General features: G+C 35.6%; 1 protein-coding gene and 1 pseudogene across 1 annotated transcript; one reads left to right on the forward strand and one right to left on the reverse strand.

Moving 5' to 3' along the window:
* The first annotated feature begins 7,525 nt into the window (after window positions 1–7,525).
* Window positions 7,526–8,065, forward strand: LOC137951488 (B3 domain-containing protein At1g32030-like). The gene has a single exon (XM_068798209.1). The coding sequence runs from the start codon at window positions 7,526–7,528 to the stop codon at window positions 8,063–8,065; it is 540 nt and encodes a 179-aa protein (XP_068654310.1).
* A 238-nt stretch (window positions 8,066–8,303) lies between these two features.
* Window positions 8,304–8,926, reverse strand: LOC137951672 (preprotein translocase subunit SCY1, chloroplastic-like; annotated as a pseudogene).
* Between the last annotated feature and the right edge of the window lie 10,013 nt (window positions 8,927–18,939).

An 18,939-nucleotide genomic window follows, 5' to 3' on the forward strand; every position in this document is an offset into this window, starting at 1 on the left:
TATTGGGTTTGAGGTCGATTCCAATTTTAGACTCAAGGCTGGGCTCGACTCGAGTTTGAGTTCGAAGTATTTAAATCAAGCCTAACTCGAACATATGTAGGTTCAAATTCGGCTCGACTTGATGCCACCCCTACCACTGCTTTTTTTTAGTTCAACCCCATCAGATAAATGAAAATGGTAGTTTATTGGAAAAAAATGAAACTATCATAGAAATTCAAATAAATAACAAAAATAGTACTCAAGTGGATACGGTAGTCTCCCTTGCACACACAATATTTCTTTTGTAGGAGCAAAATAAAAAAATGAGTTCACATATTTTAGGAAGAAAGATTTCCAAAAAAAGGGACGACATTGTGGTAAAACTTTTAATTATTTTTATGTATATTTTCATGTAATTTCTCTTATATCAAGTAGATGAATCAATGAAACATAAACTATTGATGCACAACTTCCACATGTGGTGTTTAAGTGGGTGAATTGGAAGTTATTCACTATAGGGTCCATATTGTCCATAAACTGCTTCAAATGAGTTCACCAATTAATTGGTTATTTCAGCCCATTGGCATCAACAAACCCTCTAAGAACCGATATTTGTTTTATATTTGTTTTAAGCTAACTCTTTTCCAAGTAGGGATATCTATGTAATTTTGGTCAACCCTAGAGTATCTATATTTTAACTTGAAATCAATGGTTCAAATCGTCGACATTGATCAATATCAAGATTGCAGGAAACCTAATTGCCAGTTGATCGACGGTCTAAGTTATAACTCTCAACAATAAAAGCAAAAAGCTTTTGTCAAAAAGTTAGTCAATTATCAAAATTAAAGTTTTTGTTAAAATTTAGATCAGTTATTAAGATCATAAGTTATAATTAGTGATTAAGATGAAGTAGAGTGTAACATATCAAAAGCGACCCACATGTCTCGGATGGCATTATGGTAAATAGAAAAATTATTTAATTAAACGTAGTATAACTTTGTAATTATATAAGCTGATGTCTTTCTGTTCTTTCTCTCCCACAAGTTAGGATTTAAACCACTACAAAGAAGGTCACAATTAGGACAACTATTTAATTAAAGATTTTGTAATCAAAAGCTCCATCCAGCATGTACGTAACAGTTTCAAAACCTGAAAACAGAGCAGACGTACACAACCCGGTAAGAGTTAACAGAAAACAGAGAAGCCGAGAAGAATTACGATAAACAAAGCCACGAAATGGTTGCCTGACCTCAGTGTGGATTATCTGTTTTGAAAGTTTGTTTTAACTCATTTTAAAATTTTAGTTTATCTAAGACTTTATATTGAGATTGAGTCTAAAATCTTTCTTGGCACTTGACTTCAGATCATAGGACTACCCCAATGCAGTGTAAACGACTAAGGATAATTGTTGAGATTTCCCCTCCTAATGGTCTATCTCAATTCCCCTTTCTCTCTCTCTCTTTTTGTCTAGTGCCTTCATTTAGTAGAGTTCAATTTTATGTGCAGGTTTGAGGCCAGTGGAAGCCCCTGAGATATGGGAGCGTATTGCATAAGCTTGAGAAAGCAAGCTTTTTCATCATATATATATGAATACTTCTAAAATTGCTTTATGCTTTTTTGCCTTTGTTGATATTCTTGCTAGGTGTATGTTTTTGTTAGGGTAATAAACATGATTGATGGATTTTCATATCAATGCTATATTTTGCAGTACTTATTTTTTTCACAAATGTGATGAGTATTTTCTTTGCAAGTACCTTGAGGTGTTAGGTGTAAATATAACAAGCTACATTGAGTTGTATTGTTTCCATTTTCCGAGGGGTTGTTGCAGTTTTGTAGAATTTTCTGCTCCTTACCATCTTTTTCTTTTTTCTTTTTTGTGGGTAATAGAGGAGAGGACACACCACCCTCCCCCTCTCATTCATCACTAGTTGTACCCTTTGGTTCATCGAGAAAGAGAGGGTAGGTCCCTTCCCCTGTCACAAATATAACTCTTATTTCTCAAAAGGCTAGGCATGCCTCACTAGCTACGCACGAAGTAGGGAGGAGCAAGGACTTCTAACTTGCCTCCAAAAGAAGTTGTCACCACTCATTCCCAGTGGCGCCTGGTCCTTTCTTTCTTCTTTCATTCCATTTTTCCTCTTTCACTAAAGCTTCTCCCCAACTCCATCGTCGTCTCCGGTGATGATGTAGCTATCTGGTTACCATTATATTGCAAGGTATGAACAAGAAGAACAACCAAAAAATTAAGCATGAGCATTCAAAATATAAAGTAATGGATATCCACGACAAGATATATTTACGAAGCCTCAAAATAGGCTTTTATGCTACTGCCCTCATGTGAGTCTTGTATCTGTGAAACTGGGGACATTTCTGTTTGAGGCGCCATAGGTTGGATTAGAGGCATTGGGTGAGATTTTCTCTATTTTTTAACTCATTTTAAAATTTTAGTTTATCTAAGATTTTATATTGAGATTGAGTCTGAAATCTTTCTTTGCACTTGACTTCAGATCATAGGACTACCCTAATGCAGTGTAAATGACTAAGGATAATTGTTGAGATTTCCCCTCCTAATGGTCTATATCTGTCCCCCTTTATCTCTCTCTCTCTTTGTCTAGTGCCTTCATTTAGTAGAGTTCAATTTTATGTGCAGGTTTGAGGGCAGTGGAAGCCCCTAAGATATGGGAGCGTATTGCATAAGTTTGAGAAAGCAAGCTTTTTCATCATATATTTATGAATACTTCTAAAATTGCTTTATGCTTTTTTGCCTTTGTTGATATTCTTGCTAGGTCTATGTTTTTGTTAGGGTAATAAACATGATTGATGGATTTTCATATCAATGTAATATTTTGCGGTACTTCTTTTTCTCACAAATGTCTGATGCTATTACAGAGCCTATAGACGACTATTTTATTTACAAGTGAGGTGTTAAGTGTTTATATAACTAGCTACATTGAGTTGTATTGTTTTCATTTTATTGAGAAGAGTTTGTGGCCTAACGGTATGGCAACTAGACATCTGAGTTCAAATCCCAGAAAAGTCATATTACTCTTATTGTGTACTAAATATTTTTTATTTTCTTAGCCAACTATTTAGTGATATTGGTTTGAGCTTTCAACCATAGATTTTTTACTTAACATATTTTTTCTTGTATTTCTATTGTTCAACCTCCTAAGAGCAATTATTTGCAAGGATTTTGACACAAATGACTTGTAAGACAAGTTTAGCTAGAAAAAAAAAGTTAGCTATTATTGGAAGATACGAATATGTTGGAGTGTCATTTATGTAATTAGTTTATGTTTTTGTCGCTTCTTTACTCTTACTAGGATGAAGGGTATAATTGTAATATTGGTATACAAATAGGTCTTAAAGGGGAGGGTATGGAATAAATCCATTACCCTATTCTTCCTCCTCTTTTATCCAAATTCGTCACTCTTCTCCTCCTCCTACTCTTCTTCTTCTTCTCACCCCTTAATCCTCTTCTACTTTTATTATACATCATGGAATTCTAAGTTTCAACATGGTATCAAAGCTTGCAATGACTTGACATGGAAAAGGAAAAGGAGATGGAAAAGAAAGGGAGGAAGAAAAAGAAAAAAAAAAAAAGGAGTTTCTCATTTTTCCTTTAGTTTTCTTTCCCAATTCATGTATTTCATTGGATTTTTAACTCTCTTAATGTACATTTTATATATATAATTATATATCTTTGAAATTTTATTTGAGTCTAGTTTGCTACTTGAAAAGAATCATTGAAATCAGATTTTTATAGAAAGAGAAATCACCATTTGAAGCAGCAAAGGTCAAGCAAAAGAAAAGATTCATGCGGCAGTAGAATGCTTCAATGTTTTAGTCATTTTTTGCCATCAAGAACGAAACTTTATATGAAAAATTGTATATATAAAGAAATATCTATAAGGCTATTTTCTTACCTATTCAACTAATTCTCAATCTGAGTTTTTTATATGGATATATCGATCCCGGAAGAGTCAATAGTCATGCTGGCTAAAAAAGAAAGAGTACTTAGTTCGGCCAGATTACAGAGACTGAAATCTATCAGATTATTTATCTCAAAAGAAATATATTTTTTGAAGAGGAGTTATTCTTAGATGAAAGGTATTTAAGTCTAGTTTTATAAAGAGAGTTTTTTATGTCAATCTGATCTATATTTAAGGAGATATTCGCATTGGAAGAATCAAAGGTCATGCAGGTATCCAATTGCAGGCAAAGATCCGAATTTAAGCCGAATTTGTTGCTTCATTTTTGTAGTTTTTGTTAATGATCAACCATATCAGGAAAGTATCTCATGATCTACCCTTAGAAAGTTTTTATTTGTTAACTAACAATATTAGGAAAGAATCTTTAGAAGATCATCTTATTTTCTTTAACTTTCCTAGATGTATTTTCTGTAACTTTCCTTGATGTATTTGTCAAAGAGAAAAAGTGTTCATATTATGAATTATGGCAAGTTCCAAAAAAAGTAGTTATTTAATGCTGAAAATTACAGAAGTATCTATGTAAGGAGATTTTGATCTAGGTTCAGATTCAAAACGCTTGTTTCTTCTCTAGTTATGAGAAATCCTTGCAACATATTAACATCACATTGGAGAAATACTCGGTGTACTTATCCCCTTATGAAGTGAGCAACCTCGCTTAACCTATCAAATCCTTTCAAGCTATAAATGGTCTAGCCTCAAGCTTTGCCTTCAATCTTTTATCTTGCCTTTTGGAATCGGTTTCATTCTATAATTACATCTCTAAGCATGAACTAGATTCAGAAATGGGACACTTATGTCATTGACTGCTAATTAATTGGTTTAATATGGCTACCTCTCGGTTAGGTGTCTGAATTAATCACCGAAGCAGTAAGCGTGGAAGCAACATCCACTATTGTTTTATTCACTCTTCTCTATTTTTTAGATGACCTTCCTGCTGCTTTCGGAGCCAGCAACACTCAGAGCAGTTATTTTTTTTTAGAAGATTAACAACACTTGGTTCAACTTATTGGCAGCTTATTACTTAGTTCTAACTTATTATTCGGTGCACATCTTCCTTATTCAAGGATGGACTCACTGTGGATTATTTCATGTGTATTTATTATGTGTCTTTATTATTCTTAAAAACTTTCATTATTTGGTATGTGTTATTTGGACATTGGTTCATTACCGCAGCTGCTATTGTGTCTCATTGGTTGAGACATTATTATTGAAGGACTACTCGGTTGCTTGCCTTAGGTTCATTATTTGCTGACTATTGTCAGCATTGGTTCATCTGATGAAGAATTTAAATTCCTTAGGAAAGTAAAGCACATGATGACCCGACTTCTGCAACTTATCTTCCTCATTACCCATTTCCCTTTGGCAGTGTTTCTCCTACCATATTTTATTTGACTCTTGTTTACCCCCTTTGGCCAACCCTTTTTGTTGCATATTATGGTTGGTCCTTTATATATATATATATGGGTGCTTTTAACTCTATTAAGACTTTTTATTGGTACCCTTGGGTTTTTTATCGTCGTCTTGTGAATGAGGGGCATTACCCACTTTAGTGATTATTATCACTATATTTGTTTGGAATCATTTGAGGTTGGTGTCAACTTATGTTTTATCACCCATTTCTACCCTTTGAGAGTCTGTGCCCGATTTCGTACGTATCCTTGGGACACCATGATGGAGGAAATTTTTACTATATTATGTTATTTGTTTTAAGCTGGGATCACTACCATTGCCTCCCAACTTGACGGGGAGTGTTGGAAGATATCAATATGTTAGAGTGTCATTGATGTAATTAGTTTACGTTTTTGCCTCTTCTTTACTCTTACTAAGGTGAAGGGTATAATTATAATATTAATATTTTGTCATTTATAAATAGAGCTTAAAGGGGAGGGTTTGGAATAAGTCCATTACCTAATTCTTCTTCCTTTTTTCTCCAAATTTGTCACTTCTTCTTCTTCTCACCCTTAATCCTCTTCTACTTTGATTATACATCATGAAATCCTAAGTTTCAATATCTATCTGGTTGATTTATGTTTTTTTACAACTTGGTGAGAATTTGGACCAATGGCCAAATAAATCTCACCCTCATTCCTTGACAAGCTCATGGGTGCCTTACTAGTGCATGCAAAAAAAGGATTTCTCCATTCCAGAAGTTAAAGAAGATGTTTCATCACATCTCGCAGGATGGTAATCCTCCTGGATAGAACCAGTAGGTTCAACACATAGCCAAATGACAATGGTCCAAACGAGGCTTCACATGAGTGTTTGGCTCCCGCCTAACGCTTTGCATAAGAAAAAAAAAAGGAAAAAAAATTCTAGAGTAGTAAAAAATAATACACAACACACAGGTGAACTTACTAAACTTTCATGTTGTAAATTCAGACATAGTTCTAATATCATTTGATTTACGGTCACCATCATCTTTATTGGTTATCTATTAATCATGGATATGCCTGTTATTTATTTAAAATTTGAGGACATTTTCTCATGCAATAATATATTTTGTAAGAAACTCTGAACATACAAATAAACACCAAGAGGCCTTTTCCACATAAGAGCAAAGAAACTAAATGATTTTGTTGGGAATCGAACCTAGATTCTCAAGTTAAAGTGGTGCCTTGTCCGTTAGGCCACAAAGTCTTCAACGACTCTTAACTCTTCAATTACAAAATTCATGGACCGTCCAATAGATAAATAAAACGCAGGAGGAAGGATTGGGTTCAAATGGTATTGCATTTTAAGACATATAGATATTATACCTTGGAGGTGATTTGTCATTGCAACAATTTCTAAACATTCAACCACGCAATATGATTTTGGGTCCATCAAGAATACCACCTACAAATTTTATTTCAAATCAAGGTTGGAAATCTCAACCATGTCTACGATTATGCTTTAGAAATCATGTTTTTTTTATATTTGATGTTTAACTAACCCTACCTTAAGCTAGAATTTCAGATAAAGCATGCGCCTTCTCACAATCTCACTGGCACACGTAGTTTTAAAATAATTACTTATCAAATTTTATATTTTTTCTTATATTAAAGTGAAGGTAATGAAATGAAATGTGTAAGATTTTCTAAAACCAGAAATTAATATTTTAAAAAAATTAATTACAAAATAACCTAAATTAATATTTTTAAAAGGCAAACTAACGTGGCATTTACTGACATTGCAAATGACATGGCTTACCAATGACGTGTTGGGTGACATGGAGTAAGACTCTTTGGGTGATGATGTGGTGTGATAATATGGTAACTCTGTCTGAAACTGACGAATTCCACATTTTCCAACTGTTTTTTCTCGGTTCCGAAGAAACCAGGAATCAGTCCTAACTAACAACAAACTAAATCAAAATAGATTCAGCATTTATGATTACTAACTGGCATCAGTAGAATCCGAGTGACAGTTTGCCAATTTAGGCAACTGTCTTTCCTGATTGGATTTGAATCAGAATCAGGATGCAACTACAAGTAATTTGCCGCGTTGTAAACCATTTAAAATCCGCCCCATTCTCTTCGGTTTTACCTTCTTCCAGAGACTGCAGTGAGACTGAGATGGCAGAGAGTGGGAAAAGAAAGCGTTGCCGCAAGGTCGTTACAGACGAAGAAGCTGACTTACTGGCGTTTCTTGAGAAGAAGAGGCTGAAGCTAGAAGAGGAAGAGCGGCAGCCGAAGAGGAAAGCGGAACCGGAGTTGCTGGAATCACTTGCTAAGCTGTACAGCGATTTCACTGAGCCCGTATGGCTGGGCCAGAAGAGGATCACCAAGACGGACATACGTCCCCATCATCAGAGGTTCTTCATCCCTCGCTCCGTTGTCCAAAAGCTGAAGCCTCACCTGAAGTGTTGGGAGAGAGGTGAGATCGAACCCCACGGTGGTTCGGGCATTTACGTCTCCGTGATGGATCCCTTAGGGTGGCGAAGGGAGCTGAAGTTGAAGCGGTGGCCGAGTCTGCAGCAATGGACTCTCCTTCATGGCTGGCAGGTGCTCGTTGACGTCAACGAGCTATGGGAAGGAGACCATATTGTCATCTGGGCGTACCGTCATGGCCCCAACAACCAGCTCGGTCTCATCCTTCAACGAATCCCTCTGTAACTTTTCAACGAGAAGGACGACGAGATTCAAGAAGCCAGTGCGTGCGTAATTTTCTTTCTGAGTCACTGTAATTTTCTTTCAGGTCTGTTGTTCTATGTAAGTTCCAAATTATACGAGTTCTGAATCATAGAAAATTCATTATTTCTATTACTGGTTTTAATTCTTTCTAAAGGGGAAAAAAGACAGCGGATGTATCAATCCCAATAGGAATTTTCAGGAAATTCCAAATTTCCTTTCTTTAGGATACAGAAAAACATGTTTTCATCAGCCCCCAAATTTCAATGTTCTTGTACTTGTGGGATATGATCTCTGCTTGAACTTTTCTTGCAGTATCAGTGGCACATCCAACAAGAATAAGCACGGATGTGCCAGCAAACCCACGAAATGCAGTGGTTTGCCAGAAAGGCCGAACCCAGAACCGATATCCGACTGAGAACCTGCATTCCAAACTTTGTTGCAACGTCAACAAAGTACAGAGCAAAAACTAGGTCTTAAAGAAAGTGGTTCTTAATGTACTTACGGTTTCGATGAAGACAGCTGTGCTCTTGCCAGGTCGAACAAGTGGAATTGAAGCACCCTGCCGCTTCAACTGCTCACTCACATCATTTTTTCAGAACTGAAATCCAGACGCTGATTATACAAAGTGTGGTTTTAGAATCTTTTTTTTGTTGGTGTAAATAAACAGGCTTTCAACATTAGATTGCTTCATTCATGATCGTACACTATGTCAAGAACTTATTTTGATAATACTAGGAATGTAAGGGCCACATCTACATCATACAGACATTTGGAAATATGTTATTGAAGCCTGCATTAGATCATGGTTCTGTTGCCTTTTCCTTCATTTTTATGAACCTCCATTACTGGACCCTCCATAATTTACAGTCTACTCATTTGGTTCCTAAAAATTGGAAGGAAACAACTAGGATGAATGGACAGATAAATAAAAGGATTTCAACATTTTATGGCTTCATTCAAAATGGTACACCATACACAGAACTTATTTGATAACATATAGAATGCAAGAATGTCATATAGACATTTGGAAATATGTTCTTAGAGCCTGATTGGAGCATGGTTCTGCTCCTCTTTCGTTCATTGTTATAAACCTCCATTACAGGACCCTAATTTTACAGTACTCATTTGGTTCCTAAAAATTGGAAGGAAGCAACTAGGATGAAAGGAAGAGATACATACCCAGGGTGCCCATGCTAAGCCATAGAATACCCCCTGCAGGCAAAACATATGTAAGAAAACTCCTTCTCCAAAATGTAAAGCCTTAGAATATAACGTATTGACTCAGCCTAATGTAATCAAGTTTTTGGTCAGTTACCAATACTTACATAAGCAATGGAGGCAATCAAGGCAATACAGAGTACCAGCCTCTCACCCAACAATGGATTGATAATTGGAAGGACCAAAATCTGAATCATTAAATTCGAAAATTAGGACTACAAATTAACTTACCATATTTCTTTTAAAATTTTAGTTCACGTATAAATTCAAAGTATGTTTTTCCTCCATGTTGAAATCAAAAGAATGATAAGATAGTAGGCAAAAAATCACCACATGTCGTCATGCTCATAAGTGATATAGAGATATTTGAGTTCACATAAATGTGAAGATGGAAAATACTAGGAGCAGTAGAGTAAAATCTGATGGGTATTGAAGAAACTCAAACTGGGTGTAAGACTGCATACAAACATTCCAGTGCGAGGCCACGTGACATTCAGGGTGTAAGACTGCATACAACCATTTCAGAAAGTAATATTCCTCGTATTTTTATGATTTACATGTTAGGCATGTATCATGGTCTTCTTATTTAACTGGAATTGACTGCAACATAACCAAATAATTCAAGTTAACACTTCTCATCAAATACCTGCTTATGAAGGTAAAAAGAGTTGTTCACCTATTGAAGATACGTGTTTGCTTGAAATTGCAATTCGGTGCAAACAGGGGATTCGTCTCCAAAGGCCACAGATGTGTTCCTGAAGTATCCTATAAGATCAATCCAATGTCAACAACTTAAATAAAATTCTGAAAGTAGGTTAATGCTGAAAATTTGTGTTTTAAGCTCCTCTTATATAATTTACTCATATGTACTGCAAAGCTTTGATTATCCCTTGCCCTAAGAGTCTCGCCCTCCTTTTGAAGCCTTTGCTACTTGTTGTCTTGCCAACTCCAGTGAGAGCCTCTCCTCAGCGAGTTCCTGTACTCGACAATAAGCAACTTGGCTTAGAAAGGCCGAACATGAGAGCTGAGTTTTAAAGGCAAAAAATATAGATGCATATGCCAAAGCTCAAAGGGGTCTCAAATGTCATAGAATAACAGTATTTCTCTCAGTTTATTTAATTTCACATGCTTCATTTATAAAGGAGAGTACTTGTGTCAGTTGCTCTCCAACACTTAAGTTGCATATAAGATAGAGCAATCAACTAACCATATTCTTTTATCCTATCCTCTTGTACCAGAACCTCCCTTGCTTCTCTTCTTATTCAAACTATTATTTTCTGGTTTCTATTTCTTCTTTGGTTCTCTCCTTTTTATTTCACACAAGTGAGAAGTGATATTGGACAGTCAGCTCCAAGTTAAATAAGAGTAGAATAAAAATCGAAGGGCTCTTCACAGAACACAACTTTGTGAGGAACTTTCCCTTCCAACCAACTTATGACCACAAAAATGGAAGTGGCCCTGTTTAATAAAATAACATAAACAACAAAAAATAGTGACCTTGAGGAGATTTCCCTAAAGAAATTGATTCCTTGAAGGATGACTAAACGCCCAACTTCATTTTTTGAGAATTCCAAGAGAGCCAAACATGTATCTCCACAACTCCCCCCCTCATGTTGCCTTGGAGCCATCAAATTGTAGTTTAAAGCGGACAAATGAAGGAGGTAAATCAGGGACTGAGGCTTGGATTTCTAGAGCTAAAAGATACCCTCAATGCCTGAAACAGCTTAGTATAGGTATTTTTAAATGCAAAGGCTCCCAAGTTCATTTGTTTGCTTCACCAGGCTCCAAGTTCATTGTTTTGCCTTGACCAGAAAAGGACTAATGGATTTGTCTTTTCCATAATGATCCACTTGAGATTTTATTGACTTAAATATATTCTGTATTTTCTCCATAGACTCTATAATACTGTAACAAAAATAATCTTCCAAAATCCTTCTCCCGGAACTTGAGAAGGGCATGCTCAAACACTGCTTCTTTAATGCCACATGAATACCAGATATGGATGATTCAATTCCTGATGTGTTCATAGTTGCTCCCAAAGAATTAAAGCTAAAGAGCAATTATGAGACTTATTAGTGCACCATTCAATTCTAGAGGATAAGGGTCAATGTTCAGACTACATCATCTGCAAACACTTGGACAAAGGAACTGCTTCTTGAATGCAAGGAGTTAGTTCATCCTGAAAAGTGCTCAAATACATAGATTTGTTTTTCTATTATTTTTTCAATAGCATGCTCATGTACATGGTCTCGAAGCTAATCCCTGACAAATCCCTCCTTAATGAAACTTGAGACTGACAGTTGATACTAGCTCAGCTCGACTCGTGACACAAACACTAACTGATGGTGATTCTAGACTTCCGTAATTGAATAACATGGTAAAACACTTACCTTGTAAACACACTTGGAAAGGACCATGGAGCAAAGTATATCCTTCTATTCAGAAACAGAGTCAGCCTTAACAGAGTAGCAGAGATCCTGAAGTTGTTTCTTCCATCTCTCGTACTTTTCTTGGAGTTTCTTCCTTTGTTCCCTGTCGCTCTGCCATGGCCATTTTAACTGAGGCAGAATTTTACACCCTGATCATGGAACCACGATTCTACTTTATTATGTAGGAACTTCATCTTTATGGAAACTCTTCGCCCGAAAAAAGCAAGACAAAAGCAGCCTTAGAAAGGAATTGAACGACATCGAGAAGAAGAGAATTCCATCAGTTGGAAATCGGTATATGCCCCCAGACAAATTCGGTTCCTTCAGGGAGGAGGTCTTTCTTATTTGTGAAAACCAATAACTGAAAACTGAAAAACAGGTAGGGGTGGCATCAAACAGTAGTTGTTCGTGCTCATTTAAGTAACTGAACCGAACCCGTGTGAGCCGTGGTTCTGTTCGTGAGCTCACGAGCCAACTCGATTACTAAATAAAACCCTTCCGGGACTTGACAAGGACAAGAGGGGGAGCTTCGTTTTGATTTTTTTCGAAATCAAAACGAAAAAGTTTCATAAACTCTCTTCTAAAACTTTCGACAACAACATCGGTGATGCAAGCTATGGAGAATGATGTCGATTTTCTTCCTCACAAACCTCATTCTACCCTATCCCTCAGCATCTTCATCTCTCAACTAACTATAACCGATTTTTGGTGTTGCTGACAGAAGAAATTTGACCTAAAAGACTAGTTTGTCCAGTTTTTTATTATGATTTTGAGCTCCTCAAGATTCGATTTTTGTGTTTTTTTTTTTTTTTTTGTATCTTCTGTTTCAGTTTCCAATGCTTGTTAACAATCGGTAAGTGATGGCCTGTGTTAGCTCTTCGGTGGTTATTTCTTGTCATGTTTGCTTTTCAGTATGTTACTAATGAATTTTTGTTTAACTTTTTATGATTATTTTGTCAGAGACGGTTGAAATGTTGGTTTAAAAATTTGTCAATAATATTCTTTTTTTATCAGTTTCAGATGTTATCAAATGCTTAAACGTGTTGAACTAGCAAAATCCTGCTTGGTATGTGTTGTGTATAGTGGAAGGCCAGAGGACCCAATTGGGTTACGATCCTAAATGATATTTTGATTAAATTTTCTCTCTTGATGTGTGTTTTCAATGCCACTAATTGTTTCATAATGAGAAGAAGTATTAAAAATTACAGCAGAAAATAAATACTTTTAGAGAGGTGAGCAAACCTGAGAGCAGAACAACGGTGGAGGAAAAGAGTATAAGTGGAGATGATCCTCTTGACTCAAGACATGAACTTCAACCGCATTACTCAGTTCTTGTCCTGAGGGTGTTAGTGTTAACGACTTCATGTGCACTGGAAAACAGTTTCCAGTGTTAGTGCCCTGACATGAGAAAAAATAAGAAATAAGAGAATGCCAAAACTTTTACAGTACACTTAATTACAACATAATCCTTAGACCCCAAATTAGATAAAACAACCATTATTACTACACGAATAAGTTATTTAATGTATAATCAAATATATTAATATATTTATTAATTGAATTAGATATTTTATTGTACATTAATATGGTAATTACATGAGTCAATGAAATACGCACATGATTAATTACAAGTAATAAATAAATAACGTTATAAATTATTTTTTAATAACATAAGATATGTTTTAATATTAAAAACCACTAATTAAATACAATAATAAAAAATTTATATAATAAATAAATTGATATATTGATCAATAACATAATATATTTTATGTATTACTAATTAATAATATATTGTCACAAAATTTAAAACTATTGGTTTAATTAATTATAGCAATGGGATAATTAAACCAAAATAATTTATCAAATATTTATTTTAATAATATTTTAATTATGACTATTAAATCACTATTTTAATATAGTAATTATAAAAAATATATTAAATAAATAAAAATAATTATTTTATAAATAAAGATTATAAATTAGTGATTTTTATGACGATAGTATAATTTTTCCTAACTTAGGAAAAATTAAACCATCATCCTGCACGTCGTCTTCCTCGGTGACGAGCCAACGGGCAACGCCGACAAAGGCGGCTCTCCGACGGTACGCCGAGAGGGAGAAGTCGGGAGGCCGAGAGGCTCTGCAACAGATGCTCGGCCTCGCATGCTCTGCGTCGGATGTCGAGAGGGGGAGGAGATGGGGGAAGAGAAGTCGTCGTCGAGGGAGGAAGGTCGCCCTCTCCTCTCCCTCTCAACCTCCGTCACATAGCCTCTCGACCTCCCGTACACTGCGACGGAGGTCGAGAGGGAGAGGTCGTAGAGAGGGAGACCGGAGAGAGATACCAAAGTCGAGAGAGGGAGGAGAGAGATGGATGCCGAAACTGAGAGAGGAAGCAGAGAGATGGATGCCGAAGCCGAGAGAGGGGGTGTGGGAACGAAATGAGAGGGGCGCGCTCGTTTCATATACATAAATGCCAAAATTGGGCGGAAAACATTTTCCGTCGTTTACGCTTTGGACGTGATCTCCTGAGTCATGTTAGTCATGTACATGACTTGAAGTCCGGCTCTCCACTAACAACCTCAAGACATGAACTGAGTAATGCGATTGAAGTTCTTGTCATGATTCAAGTTGACTAAGCCACCCCCAAGTGCGAAGATGAAGATCATGTAGATGACTGACATGATCTTCATGTTGGAGATGAATATGAACTTCAAAAATCTGTTTTGTTGACTAACAACCCCTTAAAGAATCTCATTTGAAAATTGATGTTGGCATGCTGAGAAATCATGGATTATTATGACAGGGCCTGAAAAATCTGAGTCATGGAGTACCGTAGAGGTAGTGAGCAAATTTTCATAGGCGCCTGTTGGATGCTGGGCAAGTACCTGATTGTTATTCCGATTGGCAAATAGAATGTGTTGGCTTGCTATATTTGTTCAATATCTGGTTGAGGCTGCATTTTGTCAAGCTATAAAATCAACTTTTGACATTCCAAATGGGGTTTAGAACTTACTCTCCATATGCATTTATTTTATATAGTGTTTGGGATTCCAATGATACTGTTGTAAAGATTTGGCCTCCAATTTTATATTTTATTTAATGAATTTTTTGCTTCTTGTTTTTAGGTGATGGGTTCAAATTTAATTTGACACACAATAATTCTAGTTCTGGGTACAATTTTTGTTTGTTTGGCCTTGGAAGGGTCGTATTCTCCTCCTCACTCAAGGTTATTTGCATACTTTTTTTTTCCTCTCTAGTTGAATTTTGGAAAGTTTATATACATTTTGAACTACCTTTTTCTGGACCGAGAATATAACCTTTGAGTTTGGTGTTTGTGATACATTTTTGCATGTTATTTGACAGATTATTTCGTGTTATAACCATCTTTTTTTTTGTTTTTTTTTTTTTTTTGTGGGTAATAGAGGAGAGGACACACTACCCTCCCCCTCTCTTTCATCACTAGTTGTACTCTTTGGTTCATCGAGAAAGAGAGGGCAGGTCCCTTCCCCTATCACAAATATAACTCTTATTTCTCAAAAGGCTAGGGAGGCCTCACTAGCTCCCCACGAAGTTGGGAGGAGCAAGGACTTCTAACTTGCCTCCAAAAGAAGCTGTCACCACTCATTCCCAGTGGCAACTGGTCCTTTCTTCCTTCTTTCATTCCATTTTTCCACTTTCACTAAAGCTTCTCCCCATCTCCATCGTCGTCTCCGGTGATGCTGTCACTACCTGGTTACCATTATATTGCAAGGTAAGAACAAGAAGAAGATCCAAAAAATAAGCATGAGCATTAAAAATAAAAAGTAATGGATATCCATGGCAAGATATATTTACGAAGCCTCAAAATAGGCTTTTATGCTACTACCCTCATGTGAGTCTTGTATCTGTGAAACTGGGGACATTTCTATTTGAGGCGCCATAGGTTGGATTAGAGGCATTGGGTGAGATTTTCTCTATTTTTTAATGTCGAGTGCCAATTATTATGTATTTTTTTATGTATGCACTATAAATTGTTATTAGTTGATACCTTTTGATAATAGTAAATGTTGCTTTTTAGTTTATTTCTATTGACATGTGAGTAAAATGACTAACAACAACAAGATTTTATCCGAATAATGTTGCTATTTACCAAATTGCTCATTCTAGGTAGCATAGCAATACGTTATCTGTTTTGAAAGCTTTTTTTTAACTCATTTTTAAATTTTAGTTTATCTAAGATTTTATATTGAGATTGAGTCCGAAATCTTTCTTTGCACTTGACTTCATATCATAGGACTACTCTAATGCAGTGTAAATCACTAAGGATAATTGTTGAGATTTCCTCTCCTAATGGTCTATCTCTGTCTCTTTTTGTCTAGTGCCTTCGTTTAGTAGAGTTCAATTTTATGTGCAGGTTTGAGGCCAGTGGAAGCCCCTTGAGATATAGGAGCGTATTGCATAAGCTTGAGAAAGCAAGCTTTTTCATCATATATTTATGAATACTTCTAAAATTGTTTTATGCTTTTTTGCCTTTGTTGATATTCTTGCTAGGTGTATGTTTTTGTTAGGGTAATAAACTTGATTGATGGATTTTCAGATCAATGCTATATTTTGCAGTACTTATTTTTTTCACAAGTGTCTGATGCTATTACAGAGCCTATAAATGACTATTTTCTTTGCAAGTGCCTTGAGGTGTTAGGTGTATATATAACTAGCTACATTGAGTTGTATTGTTTCCATTTATTGAGAAGACTTTGTGGCCTAACGGTATGGCACAAGGCAACTAGACATCTGAGTTTAAATCCCAGCAAAGTCAGATTGCTCTTATTGTGTACTAAACTTTTTTATTTTCGTAGCCAACTATTTGGTGATATTGGTTTGAGCTTTCAACCATAGATTTTTTACTTAACATATTTTTTCTTGTATTTCTATTATTCAACCTCCTAAGAGCAATTATTTGCAAGGATTTTGACACAAATAACTTGTAAGACAAGTTTAGCTAGAAAAAAAAAGTTAGCTATTATTGGAAGATATGAATATGTTGGAGTATCATTTATGTAATTAGTTTATGTTTTTGTCGCTTCTTTACTCTTACCAGGATGAAGGGTATAATTGTAATATTGGTATATAAATACAGCTTAAAGGGGAGGGTTTGGAATAAGTCCATTACCCTATTCTTCCTCCTCTTTTCTCCAAATTCGTTACTCTTCTCCTCCTTCTCTTCTTCTTCTTCTCACCCCTTAATCCTCTTCTACTTTTATTATATATCATGGAATTCTAAGTTTCAACACGGTATCAAAGCATGCAATGACTTGACTTGGAAAAGGAGAAGGAGATGGAAAAGAAAGGGAGGAAGAAAAAGAAAAAAAAAAAGGAGTTTCTCATTTTTCCTTTAGTTTTCTTTCCCAATTCATGTATTTCATTGGATTTGTAACTCTCTTAATGTACATTTTATGTATATATAATTATATATCTTTGGAATTTTATTTGAGTCTAGTTTCCAACTTGAAAAGAATCATTGAAATCAGATTTTTATAGAAAGAGAAATCACCATTTGAAGCAGCAAAGGTCAAGCAAAAGAAAAGATTCATGCGACAGTAGAATGCTTCAATGTTTTAGTCATTTTAAGCCATCAAGAACGAAACTTTATATGGAGAATTATATATCTAAAGAAATATCTATAAGGCTATTTTCTTACCTATTCAACCAATTCTCAATCTGAGTTTTGTATATAGATATATCGATCTCGGAAGAGTCAATAGTCATGTTGGCTAAAGAATAAAGAGTACTTAGTTCGGCCAGATTACAGAGATTGAAATCTATCAGATTATTTATCTCAAAAGAAATATATTTTTTGAAGAGGAGTTATTCTTAGATGAAAGGTATTTAAGTCTAGTTTTATAAAGATAGTTTTTTATGTCAATCTGATCTATATTTAAGGAGATATTCGCATTGGAAGAATCAAAGGTCATGTTGGTATCCAATTGCTTGCAAAGATCCAAATTTAAGCCGAATTTGTTGCTTCATTTTTGTAGTTTTTGTTAATGATCAACCATATCAGGAAAATTTCTCATGATCTACCCTTATAAAGTTTTTATTTGTTAACTAACAATATCAGGAAAGAATCTTTAGAAGATCATCTTATTTTCTTTAACTTTCCTTGATGTATTTGTTGTAACTTTCCTTGATGTATTTGTCAAAGAGAATAAGTGTTCAATTATGGCAAGTTCCAAAAAAAGTAGTTATTTAATGCTGAAAATTACAGAAGTATCTATGTAAGGAGATTTTGATCTAGGTTCAGATTCAAAACGCTTGTTTCTTCTCTAATTATGAGAAATCCTTGCAACATATTAACATCACATTGGAGAAACACTCGGAGTACTTATCCCCTTATGAAGTGAGAAACCTTGCTTAAGCTTTCAAATCCTTTCAAGCTATAAATGGTCTAGCCTCAAGCTTTGCCTTCAATTTTTTATCTTGCCTTTTGGAATCGGTTTCAATCTATAATTACATCTCTAAGCATGGACTATATTCAGAAATGGGACACTTATGTCATTGGCTGCTAATTAATTGGTTTAATATGGCTAGCTCTCGGTTTGGTGTCTGAATTAATCACCGATGCAATAAGCGCGAAAGCAACATCCTCTACTGTTTTATTCACTCTTCTCTATTTTTTAGATGACCTTGCGGATGCTTTCGAAACCAGCAACACTCCGTGCAGTTATTCTTTTTTAGAAGATTAACAACATTTGGTTCAACTTATTGGCATCTTATTACTCGATTCTAACTTATTATTCGGTGCATATCTTCCTTATTCAAGGATGGACTCACTGTGGATTATTTCATGTGCCTTTATTATTCTTAAAAACTTTCATTATTTGGTATGTGTTATTTGGACATTGGCTCATTACCGCAGTTGCTATTGTGTCTCATTGATTGAGAAAGAGAGGGTTGGTCCCTTCCTCTGTCACAAATATAACTCTTATTTCTCAAAAGGCTAGGGAGGCCTCACTAGCCCCCCATGAAGTTGGGAGCAGCAAGGACTTCTAACTTGCCTCCAAAAGAAGCTATCACCACTCATTCCCAGTGGCGCCTGGTCCTTTCTGCCTTCTTTCATTCCATTTTTCCTCTTTCACTAAAGCTTCTCTCCGTCTCCATCGTCATCTCCGGTGATGCTGTCGCTATATGGTTACCATGATATTGCAAGGTATGAACAAGAAGAAATCC

Source organism: Aristolochia californica, unplaced genomic scaffold (assembly GCF_029961685.1).
Source record: "Aristolochia californica isolate CCGP_79_NKW_82.1479 unplaced genomic scaffold, dmAriCali1.0.hap1 SCAF_1, whole genome shotgun sequence".
NCBI lineage: Eukaryota > Viridiplantae > Streptophyta > Magnoliopsida > Piperales > Aristolochiaceae > Aristolochia > Aristolochia californica.